Raw genomic sequence first — 21,453 nt, forward strand, 5'->3', positions numbered from 1 at the left:
ATAGATGGCGTTACTCTTTTACTTACTTATGAAACTGACTATACCATATTTCTATCAATTTGACAGAATTTTAAGACCGATAGTTTTATTTTAAGTCGGGTCTTTTTTTAAGTTTTTAAACTTTTCTTATTATTAGAGATAATATATTTTCAGTTCCAACGTGAAACTCTTGAAACAATGCGAAGTACAAATACTGGAAGCTACTGTTACGTACCTGGAAGAAACTATACGAACACTACCCACCGCGGTTAAACAATAAGTCGGATGTACTTATTAGCGAATTTATGAAAACGTGGTAATAAAAAATTCTATTTTGTATTTATTTTATATAATTATGTATAAGCTGCAATATTTATTTCTCAGGATATTTATGTTCACACATTTTGGCAACACAAACGACAGTAGGATTCGTGTTGATGTTGCCATTAATTACTTTGAAAAATCTACGCCGCTTATGGATTTTATTCTTTATCGTGAATAGATAGATAGATAGACCTTTTTTATTTCTAGAATGGTCTATCAAAGCCGCGCTTTCTCAACCTATGAACAAAATCATGACAGTATTCGAAGAATTATTTACATTTTTTTATTCTATTTTAAGTATTTAGTGATTAACACAGCGAATTTTTTATATATTTAAGTTTGTTATTTTTATTCGAGGTATGCGATGATTCAGTGTGAACTTTGTTTTTACTGATTTTGTTTACTATTAATAAGTTTTATGTCTTATGAATTTCAAACAATATGGCAACACTGTAAATTCTCCGAATGAATACCATTTGTTGTTCAATGGGTTACCCCATGGATTTAGAATTTTTTAAATTAAGAAATTATTTCTTTAATGAAACATTATTGAAATATTCACACTTGACCACTGTGTTCATCGCTTAGTTGAAATGAACCTACTACTATTGTGTTACATGTGTTTTTTTACTGTTTTTATTTGTACTTATGTTGGAAGGCAGTGCAATTTTTTATCGTAAATAAATGTTTTTCGTTGTAGAAATGCGTTTTATTTTTCCCTTAAAATGAACTACAAATATTTGCGTTTATAAATAAAAAGAAATCTTAACTATATTTACAATGTTTTCTTTACGATTTAAATATCAATACGCTAAATTGCTAAATTCTTAATTTATGAGTATTATCTATCTATATTTAAAAATAATAAGTATCTTATATAAAACTTCACTTAATACTTAATTTTTATCACAACTTTGATAAATATTATCATCGGTACATAAATACTGCAGACAAACGGAGGAGGCATATTTTATTCAAATGAAAAAATATAAGTCCTCACGATTTGTCATAACCTACAATAAAAACTAATACATAATTAGGATTCTGTTACTCAAACACAATAAGAATTAGTTCATCTCAAAAGGCTAAGTACCAGGTACGCATTTGAAATTAAACCAATAACAACGATCTTTATTGTCAAGATTATCTGACACTTCTAAATTTCAACTGTCAGTATAATAATTGTAAAGAAAGTCTCTGTTCTCTATCTTACTTCTTTTATTAAGGTAGTATATATTTGTTTCGATATGGGATACTTGTAATTTTAACTTTTAAATCTCATATCTAATATATTTGGGACTTATCATAAAACTCTTTAACAAAAACCTCCCTTTAATATTTAAATTGTAGCTTAGAATACATTTGCCAAAGGATTGTTATTAAAAATTTATCGTAATACCTAAAAAGTATACAATTCTGAACTCAGCGACAAACCGCACTGAATGCTTTGTCCATATTTAGTTCATATAAACTTAAAATATGTTCCATAGAGATGAAAACGAATCAGTGATAACACCATTATCGCTGCGGCCTGTAGTCAGTCAACGGGTTTGCAATTATATGTCTACACTATTTTAACTATAATTTAAAATATTATGAGTCAAATACATTAACTATACTTAAGAGTGGGATCACCGCGAGGTTATGTCCTATCAAACAAAAAAAAATCGATTTATCAATATTTGTCCACAAATGACGGAGAAATCCGTGCACATACACACAAAAAACATACATAGAACCTCATTCTTTTTGAAGTCGGTTTAATGAAAAAGAAAACGAAAGGGCAGCGAAATACTAATAAAAAAATATATCGTCGTTTCGCATTAAAAGTGTACAATATCCAAAAATATTCGAAACTGAGTTAATATGCGGAATCATTTGGTATCTATCACCAGTATTTTTCTCAAGAGAGCGTTTTAGTTTTAGTTTTTTTTTTTAGTTTACCTAAATTTTGACTACTATTAACAAAATTAATACATAATTTTATCTTACTTTTAAAGACAGATAATTAAACTGTTAAAAAATAAATGTTGCAAAGATGATTAATATTAAAAATATCACATGTTAAACCTTTAAAACACTCTCCTGTAAAATTAGTGAGTTTTGAGATTACACAGTTTTAACGCGAGAAGACGATATGTATGGTTCACAGCAAATGGCAACTATAATAAAATGCTGGAATGATAATTGTGATTTTCGTGTTAGGAAAATGTTTGATTCGATTCTAGAGTAAAAAAGGTTTTTATTTGATCCGTCCTTTATGAGGTACGTAGGCGTGATGGGGCGCGGTGTTTTCTCTTCTCCAACCTTTCGCTGCAACCAGAATAGCTCCGCATAGAGCAGCTATTATAACCCCACAGGAAACGATTACAGCGGAAAATGCTGAAGTCTTCATACACGTCTGCCCCTCTGGGGAACCTGTCAACGAGCGAAATGAAATAAATTCGATATTGATTATAGTTACAACAAAAACGTGCGCTTACGTATTTGTGCCTATATTTAGGTATAACAAAAGTAGCACGTCGTTTCAGGACTAATACAAACAACTATCATAATTTTATGGCTGAAGTGTCTTATATATACTGTTTCCATTGTCACATTGTCGAGCCAAAAAAAAGGTGAAATATTATGTCAAATGTCATTGGTCTATGGTCACGGGTGCACGGCACTGGTGTGAGCAATCATAATACCGAAGCATTCAACCATTAGAAGTCGAAGACTCCATTGCATTGGTGTAACTAATATAACTTTCGACATACGACGCGAATTCAGAGCGAAAGAAATATACACTGTGGTTACATACGTGCGATCATAAAGCGTCAGTAATATGTACCTATTTAACAATCATTCACTCAATGTTTTATCGTCTACTAAGAATTTTACAAATAGAAATTCTTCCGTATCATGAAATACATGTTGTATAAATAAAATACAGGCATGTAAAATGAACATTCGAGTTTATTCTAATTTTATTATAATTTAATTACAACATGCCATTTACGGGGCTAAAAGGTTGAAACGGAAGAGGGGGTTGCCATGAGCAAATCATAAAATTAGCAACTTAGTTCAGACTTAGGTGTTACCATTACAATATTACAATAAAATTCTAATGTTCACATTTTGATTGACCACATGTCTCGTTCCTAAAATGTATATTGTCGAGACGAGTCATTGGACTCCAGTACAAAAAAAAAAAGAACTACAAAGGTTACACAGATTTTCCGCTCCTAGCATCGCCGCTAGCCTACCCGCAGTCTTCAGTCTACTAGTGATCATGGCATTTGCAACAATAAGTTGACTATTACTGTGTGTGTGGTTAAAATACCTGTCCTGGGTAATGTATCAGCGTCGTCCTCGCCTTCCTGTAGGACCCGCAGGGATTGGAACAACGAGATGTTGTCTGACAGGCGAGGCGGGGCGATGGTGCCCGCTGATTTGTCATCAACTGAACGACGTTTCACGCTCTTCATGTTCCGCCAGTGACAAGGCTGCGACTGCAAATATCAATACATATTATAAACTAATTACGCCAGATTGAACGAGCTCACGACCCATCTACTTTTAAGTAATTACCACAGCATATTATGTAATTTCATGAATACAGACCCACGAGACGTGAGGTGAAACTTTATTGTTTAATGATATTCCCAACTTTTAAGACGGAGTGCATGTCAGCTTTGCGGTGGCAATAAGCCGAATAGTGGTAACTACCCGTGCGGGCTTACGAAGCGCTCCATCAATAGGAAAACTTTGTAATAATAAGTTCTTATCAAATTTTAAATTTTCAAATTTACAATCTAATCATCGTCTACGTATTAAATTTTTAAAAAAATCTACTGATATTTTTTGGTTATCCCTAGCATCAAATTATATATTTAGACAATAAATCTGTTTCTTCGTTAACATTAAATTTAACTATTCAAAGGTTTCACCTAAGCTATTTATAAAACCAACGATAATGATACTTATTTTTATTGCCCTTACAGGCAGACGAGCTTACGGCCCACATGATGCAAGCACTGATGGAGGTCAGCCATACCTTGGACTCAAACAAGCCAACATATATATTACTTTGTCTACCACATATATTAACGTACCGGACATCTCCCGTGACACATCCGGACATCGCACTCAATATAAAGCGTCTGCGAGCCGGTGAATCTGAACGTTTTCATGTACGCGTAAACTTGAGTTTCGAATACGCCCGTCTCCGACCAGGAGCCGCGAAAACGAGAAATCAACTTGTCATCAACCGGACATCTGGAAGAAAAAATAAAAATCATACCCCTAATTTTTAATAAGTATGTCTCTAGATGGGCAAGCAAGCTCGCAGCTCTGCTGTTAATGGTTACTGAAGTTTATTATGACGATTCTTAGGACTTATTGTATTGTAAGCCCGTACAGGTAGGCGCCACCAGTTCACTTTAGCAGCAGAGCAGTAATGCGTTCCCGTTTGAAGGGTTGAATATCCTATATACTACACAGTCAAGACTTAAATTTCATATCTCAATATAGTTGGGACAACCACGTTATGACGTCTATAGTATCCGGTACGCTACGCTGTGACTGGTAGGTGAGTTCACGGCGCTCAACCTGAGAGGAATTGCTAACATTGGCCTTAGCAAGAGCAGTGCTTCACAAAATCAGTCACTGGACGGAATCGCAACCCACTGAGAAGATCCAGCCAGAAACTCAGTGGGTAAAGTTCCACTTGAAGTGCTTCGCGGTATAGATAGACAGAATGGCAGTACTTATCCGTGCGAGCTAAAATTATGTGTATTTAAAATAAATATGTATTATTTGATCGAAGATATTGTCTTAGAACTATTCAATAACAATAGATAAGACATTTCTCATTGCTTTTGATTCGTAATGTTCTATCTACCTTTAAATATTATAAATTTCATAACCGTTTCCAAGTTAAACTGTTCAATTTCAAAAGTTGAAATCATGGATCTCCAACCTTATACCCCTAATTTTGAGATTTGTTTAAAAAACCATCACGAAATTATTTCAGTTTAATTCACATAATGATATAACGGATACTTACCCTAATTCGTCTATAAGTTTGATTCGTTTGCCTCCGCCATTATGAGCATAGCAATCGTTGACAACAATGTCAAAACCATCTGAAAATAAATAAATATACCGTAAAATGGGGCGATTAGGGACAAATTCCAACTTTATGAGCAATTTTAAGGTAGTTGTTGATGTATATAATGCTATATCAGGATCAAAATGATTGAGTCTTGGGGGCATCTTTGTTGTCTAATTTAAAATTATGCAACTAGCATTCCAGTTTAAGCAAAAAATGCAAAAATAGGTGTAATCCCTATTTACCCGAAAATTGCGGTTAATTGGGACGAAATGAGAAATTTGCTAGGGTTGGCACTACTTTTATTTTTATATATAGTTTTAATTAATTTATTTATTTAGTTGCACCAACAAAGTGATCATCAATAAAAAAAATTGAAAAACTGACAAAAGTACATGGCAGACATCACCTCAATTATAGGTGCAATCGACAGTGCTGATATTTCTATCTGGGTTAAGAGATTAGGTGTGTCGGTTATTCCATGGATTATCGATGGATAATCAGATGAATACCCCCACTCTGAACAAATATTAAATATTTTATTATGTATTACTTAGACATTTTTGTCCACCATCAGATTTCATTGATCTTGTTACATGTCTCTGCAAAATCGACTTACTTATATTAAATTGCTTATCTATTTCAACTAAAGACTTATTCCCAATTTCGCTTCGAATAAACCAGATTTTTACCAACAAATTTAAAAAGTATTGTTATAACTACATAGACAACCCTACAAACCTGTACCTATTTATACTTAGGTCGTTTCCATTTCACGTATTCTCATCCCAATTGACCCCTTTTTCGTTGTTATTTGTACCTAAGACGTCCCCAATATCCCCAAAAACAACAGATTTTTACATGTATTTTTATTTAATCAAATACATTAAAACCAATAACAACTGAGACTTACTTTTAATATATATGCTGGTTCAAACACTAAATAACGTTTATAAATCATAGTCGTCTTCTGTTATTATCAAATAAATAAAAGAGAGCAAAGTTTCTAGCACTAAAATAATTACCACCACAGGAAGTTAATTTGAAACGCGATTTTTTATAAGTTAGCAGCTATTATCATGCATATTCAGAGTTGTTTTGTGAACTTTCAACATTCTACTATTAAACTACAAAAAATGGAAGATTTTGCAACGAATATAAAACTTATATTGAGCGTCGAAAGATTTTCCCGGTTTTTTCCCGATTCGCCTCTCAATCCCTAATCGCCCCATTTTACCGGTATATGTATAATATATTCGTTAACATTCGACTGAGTTTCAATAATTTTAAATCACAAATAGACCCGTACAAATACAACCGACCTAGAATAACGTTAGAGTCAAGCACGAATATAACCATAATAATTGTAAGTTTAAAACAATTTAAAAAACACTTCGTAATTTTGAATTCACAAATAAAATATTTAAAAAAAAACTTCATAAAGCATCCGGTTATAATAGTCTCCGATGTCTTTAACCTTAATTATTCAAAAAGTAACGAGGAGTATTTACCAATAACAAAAACTACATGCTTCAAAGAGATTTTTCCGTTCTTACAACAACAATACGAAATCAGCCAGTACAATCATGTCTAAAAGATAGTCACATAATTTCTTAACGACAAAAGGCATAATAGAACATAATTCACTGACACACTTTATCGACGAACGGGATTGCTTCCAAATTTTATTTAAAAAAGGAAGATCAATGAACTTGATCGGATATCAAATCGAAATAATTCGGGAACTCTCATTGCAACGAAACACGCGAAATACCGTTAAGCAGACGCCCTTGCTCTTACGGTATTTAATTGTTATTGTAAATCGTTCATTCGAATTCTGTTACAAATTAGCAAAAGCAATATTCATTTTTTTTTATGTTACATAATAGTATCGTAAGCCTCCTGCGCCACATTTATAAAACCAAAAAGTTCACTGACGATTCACAAGTTAATTTCCATACGCTGTAAGAAATATTTCTTCAAAGATAAAAAAGTACTGAAATGTTGGACTAATTACATTAATTGGATTTTTCTTTAACAAAACCTTTAAAATTAGATTTTCTTCGTCACGGATGTTTTAAGTCGCGGCAGCATCGCGTCATCTTAACAAAATAAAAATAAAAACATTTTACTAAGTCGGATAAGGATAGGGAAGGATAAGGATAAGAACTCACCGTATGAACTTCTCATGTAAATAAGCAAGGTGAGTGGATCTCCAACGTGCACAGGGCCGGCGACCCGCGCGCCATTCGCTCCGTACCCCGATCTAATCTCCATGTAGCATTCCGGCGGCTGAAGTGTAAAAACGACTGGGTTGCCGGTCGCTACTCTGAAAACAAGCAGAAAAAATAAATATATATGTAACACATAATTTTTACGCTGCCGTAAAATCATAATAATTCGTTGCTTCGTTTATACGTGATAGAAGTACAAACAAGGATAAATACCATTTCGCATTTATAATATCAGAATTGGTATGGATATGATGGATATGATGATGAGTCCGCGCGGGTAGGTACCACCGCTCTGCCTATTTCTGCCGTGAAGCAGTAATGCGTTTCGGTCTGAAGGGCAGGGCAGCCGTTGTAACTATACTGAAATCTTAGAACTTATATCTCAAGGTGGGTGGCGCATTTACGTTGTAGATGTCTATGGACTCTAGTAATCACTTAACACCAGGTGAGCTCGCCCACCCATCTAAGCAATAAAAAAAACAATACAATTTTCTGTGTTTTCTTTCCACAGCGTGTCGATCTATAATCCTAAGTCAAAATCTATTGTTAACTTTATCAAGAAGCCGCCTCAAACAACCACGTGTTAACCTAATAACAATTGCAAGCGTTTGATAGATTATCTTCGTATTTATGATTCGTTTCGGTGTCACAGACTTCGTTAGAACCAGACGTGCGCGACGATTGAGCGACTATATTTTCTATTATAACGACAGCGCTTCGTGTGCCAATCAACTTCATTGTTTCCGATTCTCTAAAATAAAACGAACATTTAAGATGTTCTATATCTTTGTGCTTGCGGAGCAATTAGAGCTAGGTACTTATAGTTAATTCAATTGCCTTAGAGCTACTTATACTTAAATCAATTAAGTAGTTGCCTACTTACCTATTACTTATTTAACGCAATCGAATTTTGTTATATTTCTGTTACGATTTGAATAAAAGACGTATGAATTTTTTACGACAATTCTTTTGACTTTTGACTTTCTAATATAATGCATTTTTTTAACAAGCATTCTTTCAACATTGAAAATCAAATTTTAAGAACGTAACTCACTCAACATCGAGGAATGGAAATGTGACAGTCTTCCAAAAGTCATATCCGTACTCGCAGGTCACCTTGAAGTGTTCATCAAGCTCCTCTTCTATAAGTGGATTGTACTGGACCGTTATAGTGTTCCACATTAGGTTTTTCTGAAAAACGTAAATGATAACTCATCAAAATCTTGAAAACTATTTTTTTGTTTATACTTCACAACACTCAAGGGTTTGAACCACTACCGAGCTACCAATCTTAATAACGACGACAGTAATTAGCAGTATTGAATATCATCACCCTGCCCAATTCTGCCGTCAAGCAGTAATTCATTTATGTAGGATTTTTTTTTATTGCATACCTGGGTGGACGAGCTGACAGCCCACCTGGTGTTAAGTGTTCACTGGAGCCCAAAGACATCTACAATGTAAATGCGCCACCCACCTTGAGATATAAGCTCTAAGGTCTCAAGTATAGTTACAACGGCTGCCCTACCTTTCAAACCGAAACGCATTACTGCTTCACGGCAGAAATAGGCAGGGTGGTGGTAGCTACCCGTGCGGACTCACAAGAGGTCCTACCACCAGTAAGCGTATTTCGTACTTCACAACCAAAATATCTAAGTTAAATCCTGAAATGTGTGGTGTTATCGTGAAATAATGTGTACTTGAGAATTCTAGGACTCATGCTAGCACTTACTGTGGGGTGTTTTCTTGAGTCGTCGTGCTGGCTGTTCCTACCAAGGGTTCCACATCTATTCAACTGAATGTAGAACTCATAATAATCTCGGCCAGTTCCGTTCACATACATGCAATCCGTGTCGTAAGAATAGCCTGGAAAAAATAAATGCGTTACCGTGCTTTGTTACCACTACACATACATTAAGAGATAAATATTGAATTGATTGTACAGAATCAGTATACATGAGAGATAATAATAAAAAGTTTAACCTGTAATGCTATGATGACCTACTGCCTAATGTCAAGCGTCTTGAAAAAGGCCCGACATTGGCAAATTAAAATGGTACCTAATTTGGTGGTAGGTACCTAATTTTAGTGGTGGTAGGACCTCTTGTGAGTCCGCGCGGGGGTACCACCACCCTGCCTATTTCTGCCGTGAAACAGTAATGCGTTTCAGTTTGAAGGGTGGGGGAGCCGTTGTAACTATACTTGAGACCTTAAAACTTATATCTCAAGGTGGGTGGCGCATTAACATTGTGGATGTCTATGGGCTCCAGTAACTAATTAACACCAGGTAGGCTATGAGCACGTCCACCCATCTAAGTAATAAAAAAAAAATTGTAATGCTGAAAATAATAATTAAATACTAGTTTTTCATTAGCAACTTCAGCGACGCGGACTACACTTTTTTCCTTACCTAACCTTCATTTATCAGGGTTCAAACAATTCTATAGCAAATTTCGTCAAAATCGGTTCAGTAGCTTGGGCGTGAATTCTAAAAATCTGTTTTTATTGTTATCTAATCCTTATTCTCCTAGTTTATTATATGTATGAACATGGATGATAGTAATAATATTATTACGAATATATTCGATATTTACTATAGAGAAATAGTAAAAATAACCCGAGGTACTACGGAACCTGACTAACTTTTAATATAGATCAACCTCGGAACGATTTTAAACTAATATTAACTACTATAGTTTAAAGAAACATTTAAAATTTTTACTAATCAGAATCATTTTGTGAACAAACGCCTCAACCATCGGACCGTTTATGAACAATTCGGTCCGAGCTTTGAGCTTTATTTATATTTTTTTAAACGATCATTTTCCGCACCGACTTAACTAACGGTGCTTAGAATTGATTGTTTGTCTCACGAATCACCAGACAATGTCGGCAATAATCTCACACATAATTGTAATTAAACGGGAATTTCTTGTTTAGCATTTAATGTAAAATTTCAATAATAATAAGCTACTTTTCAATGTTTTCATTTAGTGTTACGAGTTCAACTCGACTATTACCACAACTTAATAAATGTAAAATCGAATTCGAGAAGGAACAACCGTTATACAATAAAATTCAGATTTCGAACTCTAAAACTCTCGAGATGGGTGACGGTGTTATTCATTGGCCCTACCCTTAAAACCCAAACGCATTACTCCTTCACGGCAGAAATAGGCAGGGTGGTGGTACCTACCCGCGCGGACTCACAAGACGTCCTAAAGATCTAAAGTAAAACCTACTAAAAAGATCCAGCGTGAAATTCAATAGACAAGAATCTACAAAATGCACGGCATTTACATATTATTTGTAAAGTTCTCATATAACAAAAAAAACAAATCTTACACGTTTTACTAGTCGCTACTAATAAATCAGATAGCCAACAGTCAACAGTCTGAGAGACGAGACAACAATGATAACGTTATGACACTTATCTAGTTACAAGTCTTAATTGTTCTGCGTGTTGCAAAGATGCTTGGCCGATTAGTCTGGGAAACGAAACCGACTGTGTTTGTATGGAGTTTGTTAGAAACCGTCACACTTTTATCATAGAACCTTTTTTTTTATTGCTTAGATGGCTGGACGAGCTCACAGCCCACCTGGTGCTAAGTGGTTACTGGAGCCCATAGACATCTTCAACTTAAATGCGTCACCCACCTTGAGATATAAGTTCTAAGGTTTCAGTATAGTTACAACGGCTACCCCACCCTTCAAATCGAAACGTATTACTGCTTTACGACAGAAATAGGCAGGGTGATGGAACCTACCCGTGCGAACTCATAAGGTCCTACCACCAGTAATACTACCAGTGTGCGTATACAGACTGATACTATACAGGGAGCTAGTTATCAACAACGGTTCTCGACTACAAAAGCGTAAAAAACGCTTTCACTAACCCTACGTTACGTTAAAACTAATCAAAATGCAACTTTAAATGTCAAATCAAAATGTACTGAGTAAGAAGATCAATATTAAATAAACGGAAATAAATCGAGAAGAAAGATCTGCTGGAGAAAATAGTTTAGGTATACCTGCGGAATACACCAATCCGTTGAAAGATCCATTGAAACCAACCCGAATCTTCATGAAGTCATCTTGACATTCAGCCTCAATATCTATGGAGCAAGCATTATATATCGTCCTTAGTTAATATTGTTATTATTTTAAATATTTATTACAAACTAGCTGACTCGGCAGACCTCGTAGTGCCTCAATCGATAAATAAAAGACCTAAACTTTTGTATAAAATAAACTTAAAACATACAAAAGGAATCCGTCCGACGGGGGACACATCAAAGGGAAAACAAAATTGTTATTTTTATTTAATTCCGAGCATTTTTATATGTATCTACCTTTTAAACCTTCTCTGGACTTCCACATATAATTCAAGACTAAAATTAGCCAAATCTGTCCAGCCGTTCTCGAGTTCTAGCGAGACTAACGAACAGCAATTCATTTTTGTATATATAGAGACTAGAACACAATTATGTTATAAGGCATTCCCTGCCTTTTTTTTTGGTATATAGGGATCGCTTTTGCCCACTCACATTGTACTCGGCTGCCGTTCGTACGATGTCTTCTGTACTCTCTTTCCCAGGCCGGGGGCTCCCTCCAACCCACATCAACTGCGGGTGACCGAGGCTTAATGCTCACCGGGATGTAGCCGTTTTTCTCCGATAAAAATACCACCTTAAAAGTAAATAAAAAACCAAAATTAGCTGTTTTGGATTCACAATGTTTTTTTTGTCGCATAGTTGGGTGAACGACCTCACAGCCCACCTGGTGTTAAGTGGTTACTGGAGCCCATAGACATTTACAACGTAAATACGCCACCCACCTTGGGATATAAGTTCTAAGGTCTCAGTATAGTTACAACGGCCCCACCCTTCAAACCGATATGCATTACTGCTTCACAGCAGAAATAGGCAGGGCGGTGGTACCTACCCGTGCAAACTCACAAGAGGTCCTACCACCATGGTGAGATTATTTTGTTGGCGTAGATGAACAGACGAATAATCAGTCAACCTGATGCTATGTAGTTGTTATAGCCCAGAACAACATTACGAACCCCAAAGTGAATGTCGCGATTCATGTTGAGCAGTAAGGTAAAGACTCAGTTCCATGTATTAAAATAGCATCTTTAAATTAAAAACGAATAAAGGACTCATAAAACTCCCTACCACTAGTATTCAAAGTCAGAAGGAGAGACAGAATAAACCGATGAAGCAGAAGACTAATTCAAGGAGGTCGTGCTTGCTCGTGTTATCTAATAAATCGCTTAATAACCTTATTATAATTAGCGGCAGCTATAGTAGAATAGAAGGTATTGGAAAAAAACATGAAGCGCGCTACTTTTCCTTTTATGTATTAGTCGATCCATAATCTGGATATCGCGAGATTTCAAAAATTCTAATATACTAAATAGGTATTTAACGTATGATATAAAGTAAGGCGAATCTACTTACTAACCAAGCTTATTCATTAATATCCCAACGTCCTCATCAATTATCCCTATCAGTCTAACAAAGACTGTGTTAATAAACATCCGTAGAGACTGATGAAGATCTAAGCATTTGCGAAGCAACATCATAACGTGCGGAGATTGGGCAACCGATGGCCCTGAGATAGCTAAGCGCATAACCACCACGTTCCGGCATCCATGGTTTATGACTGCTTCTATTACACATCACCTCCGCTAATTACTTGAATTATTTCAACTCGAACATTTTTTTTATTGCCCTTGTAAGCAGACGAACATACGGCCCACCTGATGGTGAGTGGTTACCGTCACCCTTGGACTTCAGCAACGCCAGGGGCAGAGCCAAGCCGCTGCCTACCGCTAAAATCTAATTCGTACTTTGCAACCACAACAAAAACAAAAAAGTTCGTTGAAGAATTCGAAATTGTTTCATCGGTTTGCATCCATTATCTTGGCTCGACAAAAGAAATGTAAAACAACCGAATTACGGTGAGTGGTAATGCACCATTTCACAGTCACGACCCCCTTGAAAGTTTTGCACAATTAATGGCAATCGTAACTGGGCCAGGGCGGTTCACACGCCGCCGCCCGCCGTCGCCTCGCCTCTCTACGCATTATAAAATTAGGTCAGTGGACTACTGTCGCCACAACACTTCCACAAATTGATTTCGATAGAAAGAAAAAAAAAACAACTAATAAACTTGAGAATGCATCGTGGTATGTCACGGTCCGTGGAACAAGCATGATAATAATGCTGAATCAGCTTGTTATCCACTCCGCGAAGTATTGTCATTAGAGCTTGTAATGCTAGTTAAATGATGGAATTCAAATATTTTTGAGAACGCAATTATATGTAGAAATGAAGCGTTTCTGTGTACGAAAGTTCTCACTTTCCTACTGACACTAAAATAATGACCTCTCAACGCCATATCGAATTTACCGCATTTTAAAAATAATTACTGTAGTCACAAAGCGTCGTGTGAAAATCGATCTCTTTACCATTATTAACATTTTGTAAATTACTATTTATATATTATTGTGTCCTTAATCATTTATTCATGATACATATAAATTAATGAATTAATACCAAGATCAGATGTTAGATTCTGGAAGAAAACGAGTACTAAACAGTACTTTTATGCAAATATTTATTAAGAATTAAAAGATGTGAGATTTTTATATCCAACCACTCTTAGAATTAAAACACTTTGAATTTACTGGTGATTTTTCTTTTACTGGTGGTAGGACCTCTTGTGAGTCCGCGCGGGTCGGTACCATCACCCTGCCTGTTTCTGCCGTGAAGCAGTAATGCGTTTCGGTTTGAAGGGCGGGGCAGCCGTTGTAACTATACTTGAGACCTTAGAACTTGTATCTCAAGGTGGGTGGCGCATTTACGTTGTGAATGTCTATGGGCTCCAGTAACCACTTAACACCAGGTGGGCTGTGAGCTCGTCCACTCATCTAAGCAATAAATTTTTTTTTTTTTTAAGAAATACAGTAAACCTCTTTCCAGTAGGTGACATTATCGTCTTTACAAAAATACAGTAATTTATTAAGAAAAGTAAGGGTTTGTGCAAACATTTAGGTCACACAATTGCCTGAGACCGCTATTCATGGTGCACGTACAAGTGAGCTAAACAACAGCTATTTCATCACACGCCGACGATGAGACAGGTCAGAGATTAAATCAATCCACACATCACAGCATTGTTGATATACGTTGACAGTGAACTTGACATTCTGCTGGGCAATTCTCACGAACTATTGTAACTCTTCAATGCGAACATATTTTTAATGTAATGAAATTAGGTAAGGGGTTTTACATATGAAAATTTAAATGTTTGTCATTAATACACATTTTTTCTGTGTAGGTTGGAAGATTAGAATTAAAACCACTTAAACAATGCATCGTTTAATTAATATGTTAACCTACCGGAGCCCCCTGATCCCAAATGTTCAGTTTGTGATGTAGTGGAAGATGCTTTTCACATTATGATGGAGTGTGCGCGGAATGATTATTTGAGACAACAATTCTTTGCAAAATATACAGATTTTCGACAAGTTGGAGGTGTAAATTGCGTATTAGACTTTCCGGAATCCGAAATGGCTAAGTCACTTTATAAAATAGTGTTGGTGGGCCTTCAGAGACGATAACAGTTTCCTTTATTTTTCTATATCATTTTTTGTTACATCTTTTGTTGCACAATGGAGTGACATATTCACTAGGTGAATAATCTCCATAAAAAAAACCTACCGGAGCCGTCTTTTAGTATACATCATTTAAAGATTATTTAAAATATTTCATGCCGAGCACCAAATTCACTTTCATAGAACCGACATTTGTGTTATAAAAGTTACGAAAACTAACAATAGGAGTATCATCAACGAACGAGAGAGTATCAAAGTAACATTGAAGCAAAGTACAAATGTTGCAAAATGTAGGGCAATCTTGACCTCCTCCATTCAGTAGCAGGGCAGCGAGACGGGTGTGGCAATAAGGTGGCACCTTGCCTTGATGGTGTGTGTGCTCGTCCGTTAACAAACAGAATATGAACAATGCTCATATTCGATATTGTTGAACACCCAAAAGTCAATTATCCTCATCATATCATTTCGAACTTTCACTGCCCAAAAATCGATTCAGTAATGTCACATTAGCAAAGTAAGCTGCTCTGCATTAAAGCTACCAATTGACCGTAAAACCAACACGAAAACAGAACTACTGCCAGCCACAAAAAAAAAACTGTAACCAATCATCTCATCGATTTCATTCAAAACTTCCAATGCAGTTGTGCTAAATAATGTGGATTGGCATCTTTTGTTGGAAACCTTTCACCCCGAGACTAAATATAATGACGGAGATTATCGCGTGCAATTCTTTAAATTGACTGCTTCGCCAATTTTAATAGTGCTACTTCGAGATGAACAAGCAAATTTGAACACGGAATGGAACAAGAATGATAAAAGATGCTTTGTCTTTTGTCTTTAAAGCTATTTGTACATTAAGATAAATACTCGAATAATGACTGCTACTCCTAGTCAACGTTTTTTAAAGTACTATATTGGTAATCCCAAGACCCACTTGAGTTAAGTGAATACCGGAGTCCTAGGCATCACAGCAAATATGCCACCACTCACTTTGATACAAAAGTCCGGAGTCTCAATTGTATTTTATAACTGTCTCACTTTTCGACCCACCCGCAATTAATGACTCGAGGATGTTATAGGCAGAATAGCGGTACCTACAAGTGTGTGCTCACAATATGCTCTAACCACTAATAATTTGAAATTTGTATACTATTTCGGTCTGATTTTGTGTTATCCGTTTTTTTCTTCCTACCAATGCTGGTAACATCGAGGGGTTATGCTAGCTTCATCGAAGTTCACGGAGCCCTAACCTGATGATGTTGCTAACACTAGCCCTAGCCAGAGCAGTGCTTCGTAAAATCTACCATCGAATCGGAAACGCAAATGTTTTCAACGAATTAGCATTAGCATTTGTTTACTTTGTTTATGAACTTAGCAATTCTAATAAACCCTAGCATGATTTAGAATTATTCTTTTTCTGTTAAATTATTCTACAGTTGTACACCTACTTAATACTGTCTCGATAAAAGTGAGAGTCGACAACATTAATGCACTTATCTGGCTTCATAACGAGGAAAGCGTTGTCTAGTATATGCAGTACCTCATAATGTCATGGATAGAAACACATTCTTTTTATGGCCACTTAGTAAATAGATTTCGATGTCACAGAACATTTTTTTTTTGTTTTTTTTCTAAGCAATTTTTTTGCTAGCCGCTGATTATAATCTGTCTTAACAATTTGTCTAAATAAAAACTACCAAACTTAAACTGTATTGGGGCTTTTGCGAAAAGTATTCTCCTTTAAGATAACCGACTTAGTTGTAAGCGATTAACTAAGTCCAAAGATACACATTGACTTTGGGGCGATACCTTAATTTTATTGAAAAAATCTACCCTTCTATTTGAATAGCTACGCGTGATTGCTTTGCAATAGAAATGGACAGGATTAAGGTATGTATTCAACTCGCGTATGAAGCCGCAATGCTACGACAACTGAAATACCAAGTAGATCGTTAATCTAGTGAAATAAAAAACGAGCCTGGAATCAATCAACACCGGATACGCCATGATCAAGTAATCTTATAACATTCGTAGGCATAGTTATCTTCTACGATTAGTCCAGAAGTTTCTTCGACATAATAACTTGTCAATTACTAATTCGATTTCAGGTACTAATCGACTAATTGGAATGGTTAAATTAAAACAAAGAGAACAGATGAGTAATATTTCATTGTAACTCACCGGGTCTTGTTCACTTCCATCCGTTTTCAGAGCTTCTCTTGTTTCATTCTGAAACAAAAATGATATTTCAATATATACTATTCCGATTTGAAATATCAGTTCGGAAATGACGGCTGGCTTGTGATTGTTAAATAATATAAGCTTGTTAAGTGTAGCTTGATACGCAGGACTGTTAACATAATGATATTTCTGGGGATCGAAAATCTCAATAAAAATTTGACTCTGCCAACAGACAGTATAATTATACATTTATAGCTACGTGGAAACGCTTTTGCTACCTTTGCCACAGAGGTAGGTACTGGGTCAGGCGCATCTTCTCCGGAGCCCTCGTGTAATTCAGATGATGCTGAACCCAAAGCCGAGTCAGTGAGGTCTTGTGATGAATCCGACTCCGCCGAGGACGTGTCCAGCTGAGGCACTGAGTTAACTTGCTGTAAAGACAGTAACAATAAATTAGCGAGCCAAGCCTAATCTTCTGTGTTGTGGTTACTGGAACACACATATGTATAAAACAAAAACAAAACATGATTTTTTTGTTCAATATTCAGTTATCATAATGTATAGAACTTCTTCTCCAATGACCTGAAGTGATAATTGATAAAGACGAAAACAATTCCATATAATGCTAGTAATTTGTCACACACATTGTCAATTTTAAAACTAAAAAAAATCAACACGCTGTCCGATCTCTAACCAGAAATCAGGCGGCATACTCGCCTATCCATGATTAAATAAAATTAAACATGTGATTAAACATTTCATCCCGAGGTCTACTCTGTTGTTTGATAATTGAAGTTAGTATTGTTTATGTGACACGCAATCAGTTACTGAGAGGCTTATGAATTCTCAATAGATGTCATAGTCTTATCTCCGTAGCGTTCGAATTTAACTATGTATACCCTTAACTAGACAAAATCTCCTGAAAATGTAAGCAACTGAACTTTTTTTTTATATCTGGAGTCTAATCATCAGCTTTTAATTTAACACCATTTTTTTTTATTAAGCCTCTTGTTTTATAACGGTCAAATTTAATAAAGACTGTTGAAATAAAATGAAAACATACCTCGAACAATGTAAGAAGACAGCAAACGATGAATACCCTGTAACAAAGAAAACTTATTTCAGAAATTGTAAAAAAATAATATAACATAAGCCAGATAATTTCATACGCGAGACCATAAAACTCGATTAAATGAAGAAATTTCTTCAATAACATGCTCTGTGCGTAACCAAATCGAATCGTGATACATTCTAATGATTGTTTTAAAATAATATCAGCAAACAAATTGAAACTAAACGTGTCTAAAATCGAGCCGCATAATGCAATGCTATTGTTCTGGTACGGCTCCTTAGTAATGTCGGGTCAAAAGACACGGCCCGCTAATAACAGGCCACGCGGCATCAATCCGGAGCATGCAATAACAATATCAATTACTGCTCACCGCACACAAACTATAACTATTGTTGCGTTATAGATTATCTACGGATAAACGTACGTTTTATTAATAAAATTCCAGTTTTAAGTACGGTCCAAATGATTCGGATATGATCGTTTTAAGAAAGCATTATTTGTCGAAACATGTACTCGAAGTAAAGTTACGAAGCTTAATGTTATAAGCTATGCCAATAAAGTTCTCAATTAATTAAATTTTGGAATTCTATTAATTGTTATTGAACAAGTCATAGATGAAACTATAAATATAAGTAATAAAGTCGTTATCTGTTTAACATAGCGATCGATACTAATCTATTGGATCGAGCGATATACGAAAGAAAAGGGTAACAAATTTATATTATTACGATTCCGTTGCGGTTTGTACATCTGCTCTCTTCGGGTAATATAGTTCGGCTGTCAGTGACCTTTGTGAGGCCGGCGACAGACCGTATCCCCTGTAAACCTTCATCCAATGAACCAATGAATTTACGAGCAACAAAATATATTTCTCAACCTCGATATTTTGTAATAATCATAAATAGAAGTAAACAGACTGCAAACTAAGTAGAAAGTGTAAAGTTTTGAAGCTAAAATAGATAAACAACCTATATATAGACTTTACAAGTATTAACTTATACTAAAAACGTTCAAGACTTTTTCTGAAACGTATCTAATTAATAAGTCATTTTTCAAGCACCCACAATTAAAATTCACCACCCAGCATATATTTAGCATATGTATATTTATACATATATTTTTATATTATATATTTATGCATTCGGCTCGGAATGACGAAATAGTCGTTGTTCAAATGAGAACTGGACGTAATATAATATGTATATTCGACTTATCAGTGTCTACGAGCTACGAGAGCCGTTTGACGTGAGTGAAATATTTAAGAAAAAAAAAACGAAACAAATTTAAATAAAATTATATAATATGATTCTGGTCCGGCTATTAGGTTGCAGTAATAAAATTAATATATTTTCATTGGTACTTGATATTTGTGTAAATTATTTTTCTTTTCTTCCCTACCTATACGCTGGTAGCTTGAGGCTATTTCTTATCCGACCTCTACGGGGCAACGCTAAGTCGCCGACACCCAAACATATATTGTCGGATCACCCGGATTCACTCTCGGTGCTTTTAGGCCTCTCAAGCACCGGTCACCGTCCTCGAGTGTTCGCCGAGCGAACTAATCCACAGAAACAGCCCACTGAGCCTCAATCTGAGAGAATTTACTAACACTAAGCCTATCAAGAGCAGTGCTTCGCAGAATCTAGCCACTGAGAAGATCCGGCGAGAAACTCAGTGTGCTGTGTTTATGGGCTAGTTCGCTCGTATAGCTCTTCGTCGTAATCGACAAATTTGACAAGGATGGTGATCAGCACTTGAAGAGCTTAAAAGTACCGAGAATAGATCCGGGGAAAGTCATGCTTCGAGCGACGGCGGTGTTCCGTTGCCCAGTCGCCTAGGTCGGATATGTAACTAGCGACAGCCACGATAATAGGGTAATCGTGTCGCGCCGCTATACCCAAGTAGCGTTCTGACACTACTTTAAGATACTTGTGCATTCTCAAGTTAATCGAAAGTCTTGAATTTAATAAAAATTATTGCAAGATTCCATTACACATACACATTTTAGTCTTATAGAAGCATGTTAGTGACATAAGATTTTGTAGCCTTAGTTACGCCAAACATTCCCTGATCATTTCGTGATTCGCTATCAATCAGTACCAGATCACGCCGGATCTGTCGTTAACTAAGTTATAATCGATATCAATCGTGATCGAAACATCGGCTCCGTTATCTCGAGAAACGCAATCGGCTTACAATTTGCGCCGGCGTGCATCTGCTGACCAAATGGAAGTGCATTTATTCGACGTCACATTTGTTAAATTAAAAATGTATTTTATAATACTTCTTAATACTTTAATTTACTATTACTTTACAATGCCTTACTTTTTGGTAGTCACATTGTGAATGCAAGCGAAATTTAGATATGAGATAGAAATTACTCTTCATCGAAATGATTTATACAACATTTTAAGTGAGAATTTTTTAGACGAACCCAGACAGGCTCAAAACTCGCCTTTTCTTCCTATTCGTACACTCTTGACAGAGTGGTCGTGGTCATGCATCAGTCGGATCCTGCGATACCGATGCTCTCGCGATGCGTCGCCATGTGGCACGATGTTTCGCAGAGTGAGAGCAAACATTTATGTTGGAGTGAGTAACAGATTTTATGAGGTCGGTCCATCGTGTTGGAGATCGTCCGCGAGATCTTACTATATTGCGCGCCTTTTACTATATTACTATTCAAGATAATAATTACGAGAATTAATAGAAATTACAAATACAACTACCACGTATGTCCACATGTTTCTACAATGCGAAAGTCTTTTTTTTTGCTTAGGTGGCTGGACGAGCTCAAGTTGCCAATAGCATAGGTACATGAATATAGTATTAGATATTGTCATCCATGAATCCACATATTATCAATCTATAGTCGAGAGAACCACGGTGCAATACAATTATGTGTTCGATCTTATTACAACGTCTACAGACTCTGAAAATT

The 21,453-nt window shown here is 35.8% G+C and overlaps 2 protein-coding genes and 1 long non-coding RNA gene across 4 annotated transcripts in view; 2 read left to right on the forward strand and 1 right to left on the reverse strand.

Annotated features, from left to right (window-relative positions):
• Positions 1–1,006, forward strand: part of LOC101740875 (actin-histidine N-methyltransferase) — a 30,436-nt gene extending 29,430 nt beyond the window's left edge. Inside the window, exons 9-10 of one of the 2 annotated variants that reach the window (XM_012692197.3) lie at positions 154–295; positions 511–1,006. In XM_012692197.3, the coding sequence (XP_012547651.1) occupies positions 154–259 (106 nt within the window). In that variant the 3' untranslated portion in view covers positions 260–295; positions 511–1,006. Of the gene's footprint in view, positions 1–153 lie in introns of both variants that reach the window. The other variant, XM_004928245.4, reaches the window with a different exon arrangement.
• Positions 624–21,453, reverse strand: part of LOC101736009 (uncharacterized) — a 30,680-nt gene continuing 9,850 nt past the window's right edge. Inside the window, exons 2-13 of the mRNA XM_012692006.4 lie at positions 18,504–18,540; positions 17,719–17,871; positions 17,441–17,488; positions 12,180–12,321; positions 11,664–11,747; positions 9,365–9,498; positions 8,687–8,823; positions 7,573–7,727; positions 5,354–5,432; positions 4,401–4,563; positions 3,629–3,797; positions 624–2,721 (exon numbers count right to left, since the gene is read on the reverse strand). Coding sequence (XP_012547460.1) covers positions 2,546–2,721; positions 3,629–3,797; positions 4,401–4,563; positions 5,354–5,432; positions 7,573–7,727; positions 8,687–8,823; positions 9,365–9,498; positions 11,664–11,747; positions 12,180–12,321; positions 17,441–17,488; positions 17,719–17,871; positions 18,504–18,540 — 1,477 coding nt within the window. The 3' untranslated portion in view covers positions 624–2,545. The remainder of the gene's footprint in view (positions 2,722–3,628; positions 3,798–4,400; positions 4,564–5,353; positions 5,433–7,572; positions 7,728–8,686; positions 8,824–9,364; positions 9,499–11,663; positions 11,748–12,179; positions 12,322–17,440; positions 17,489–17,718; positions 17,872–18,503; positions 18,541–21,453) is intronic.
• LOC134200576 (uncharacterized) lies at positions 1,472–5,155 on the forward strand. The gene is made up of 2 exons (XR_009975548.1): positions 1,472–1,529; positions 4,290–5,155. It is a non-coding gene; the product is annotated as an uncharacterized LOC134200576 (long non-coding RNA).

This window comes from Bombyx mori, chromosome 18 (assembly GCF_030269925.1).
Source record: "Bombyx mori chromosome 18, ASM3026992v2".
In the NCBI taxonomy this organism is placed as follows: Eukaryota; Metazoa; Arthropoda; class Insecta; order Lepidoptera; family Bombycidae; genus Bombyx; species Bombyx mori.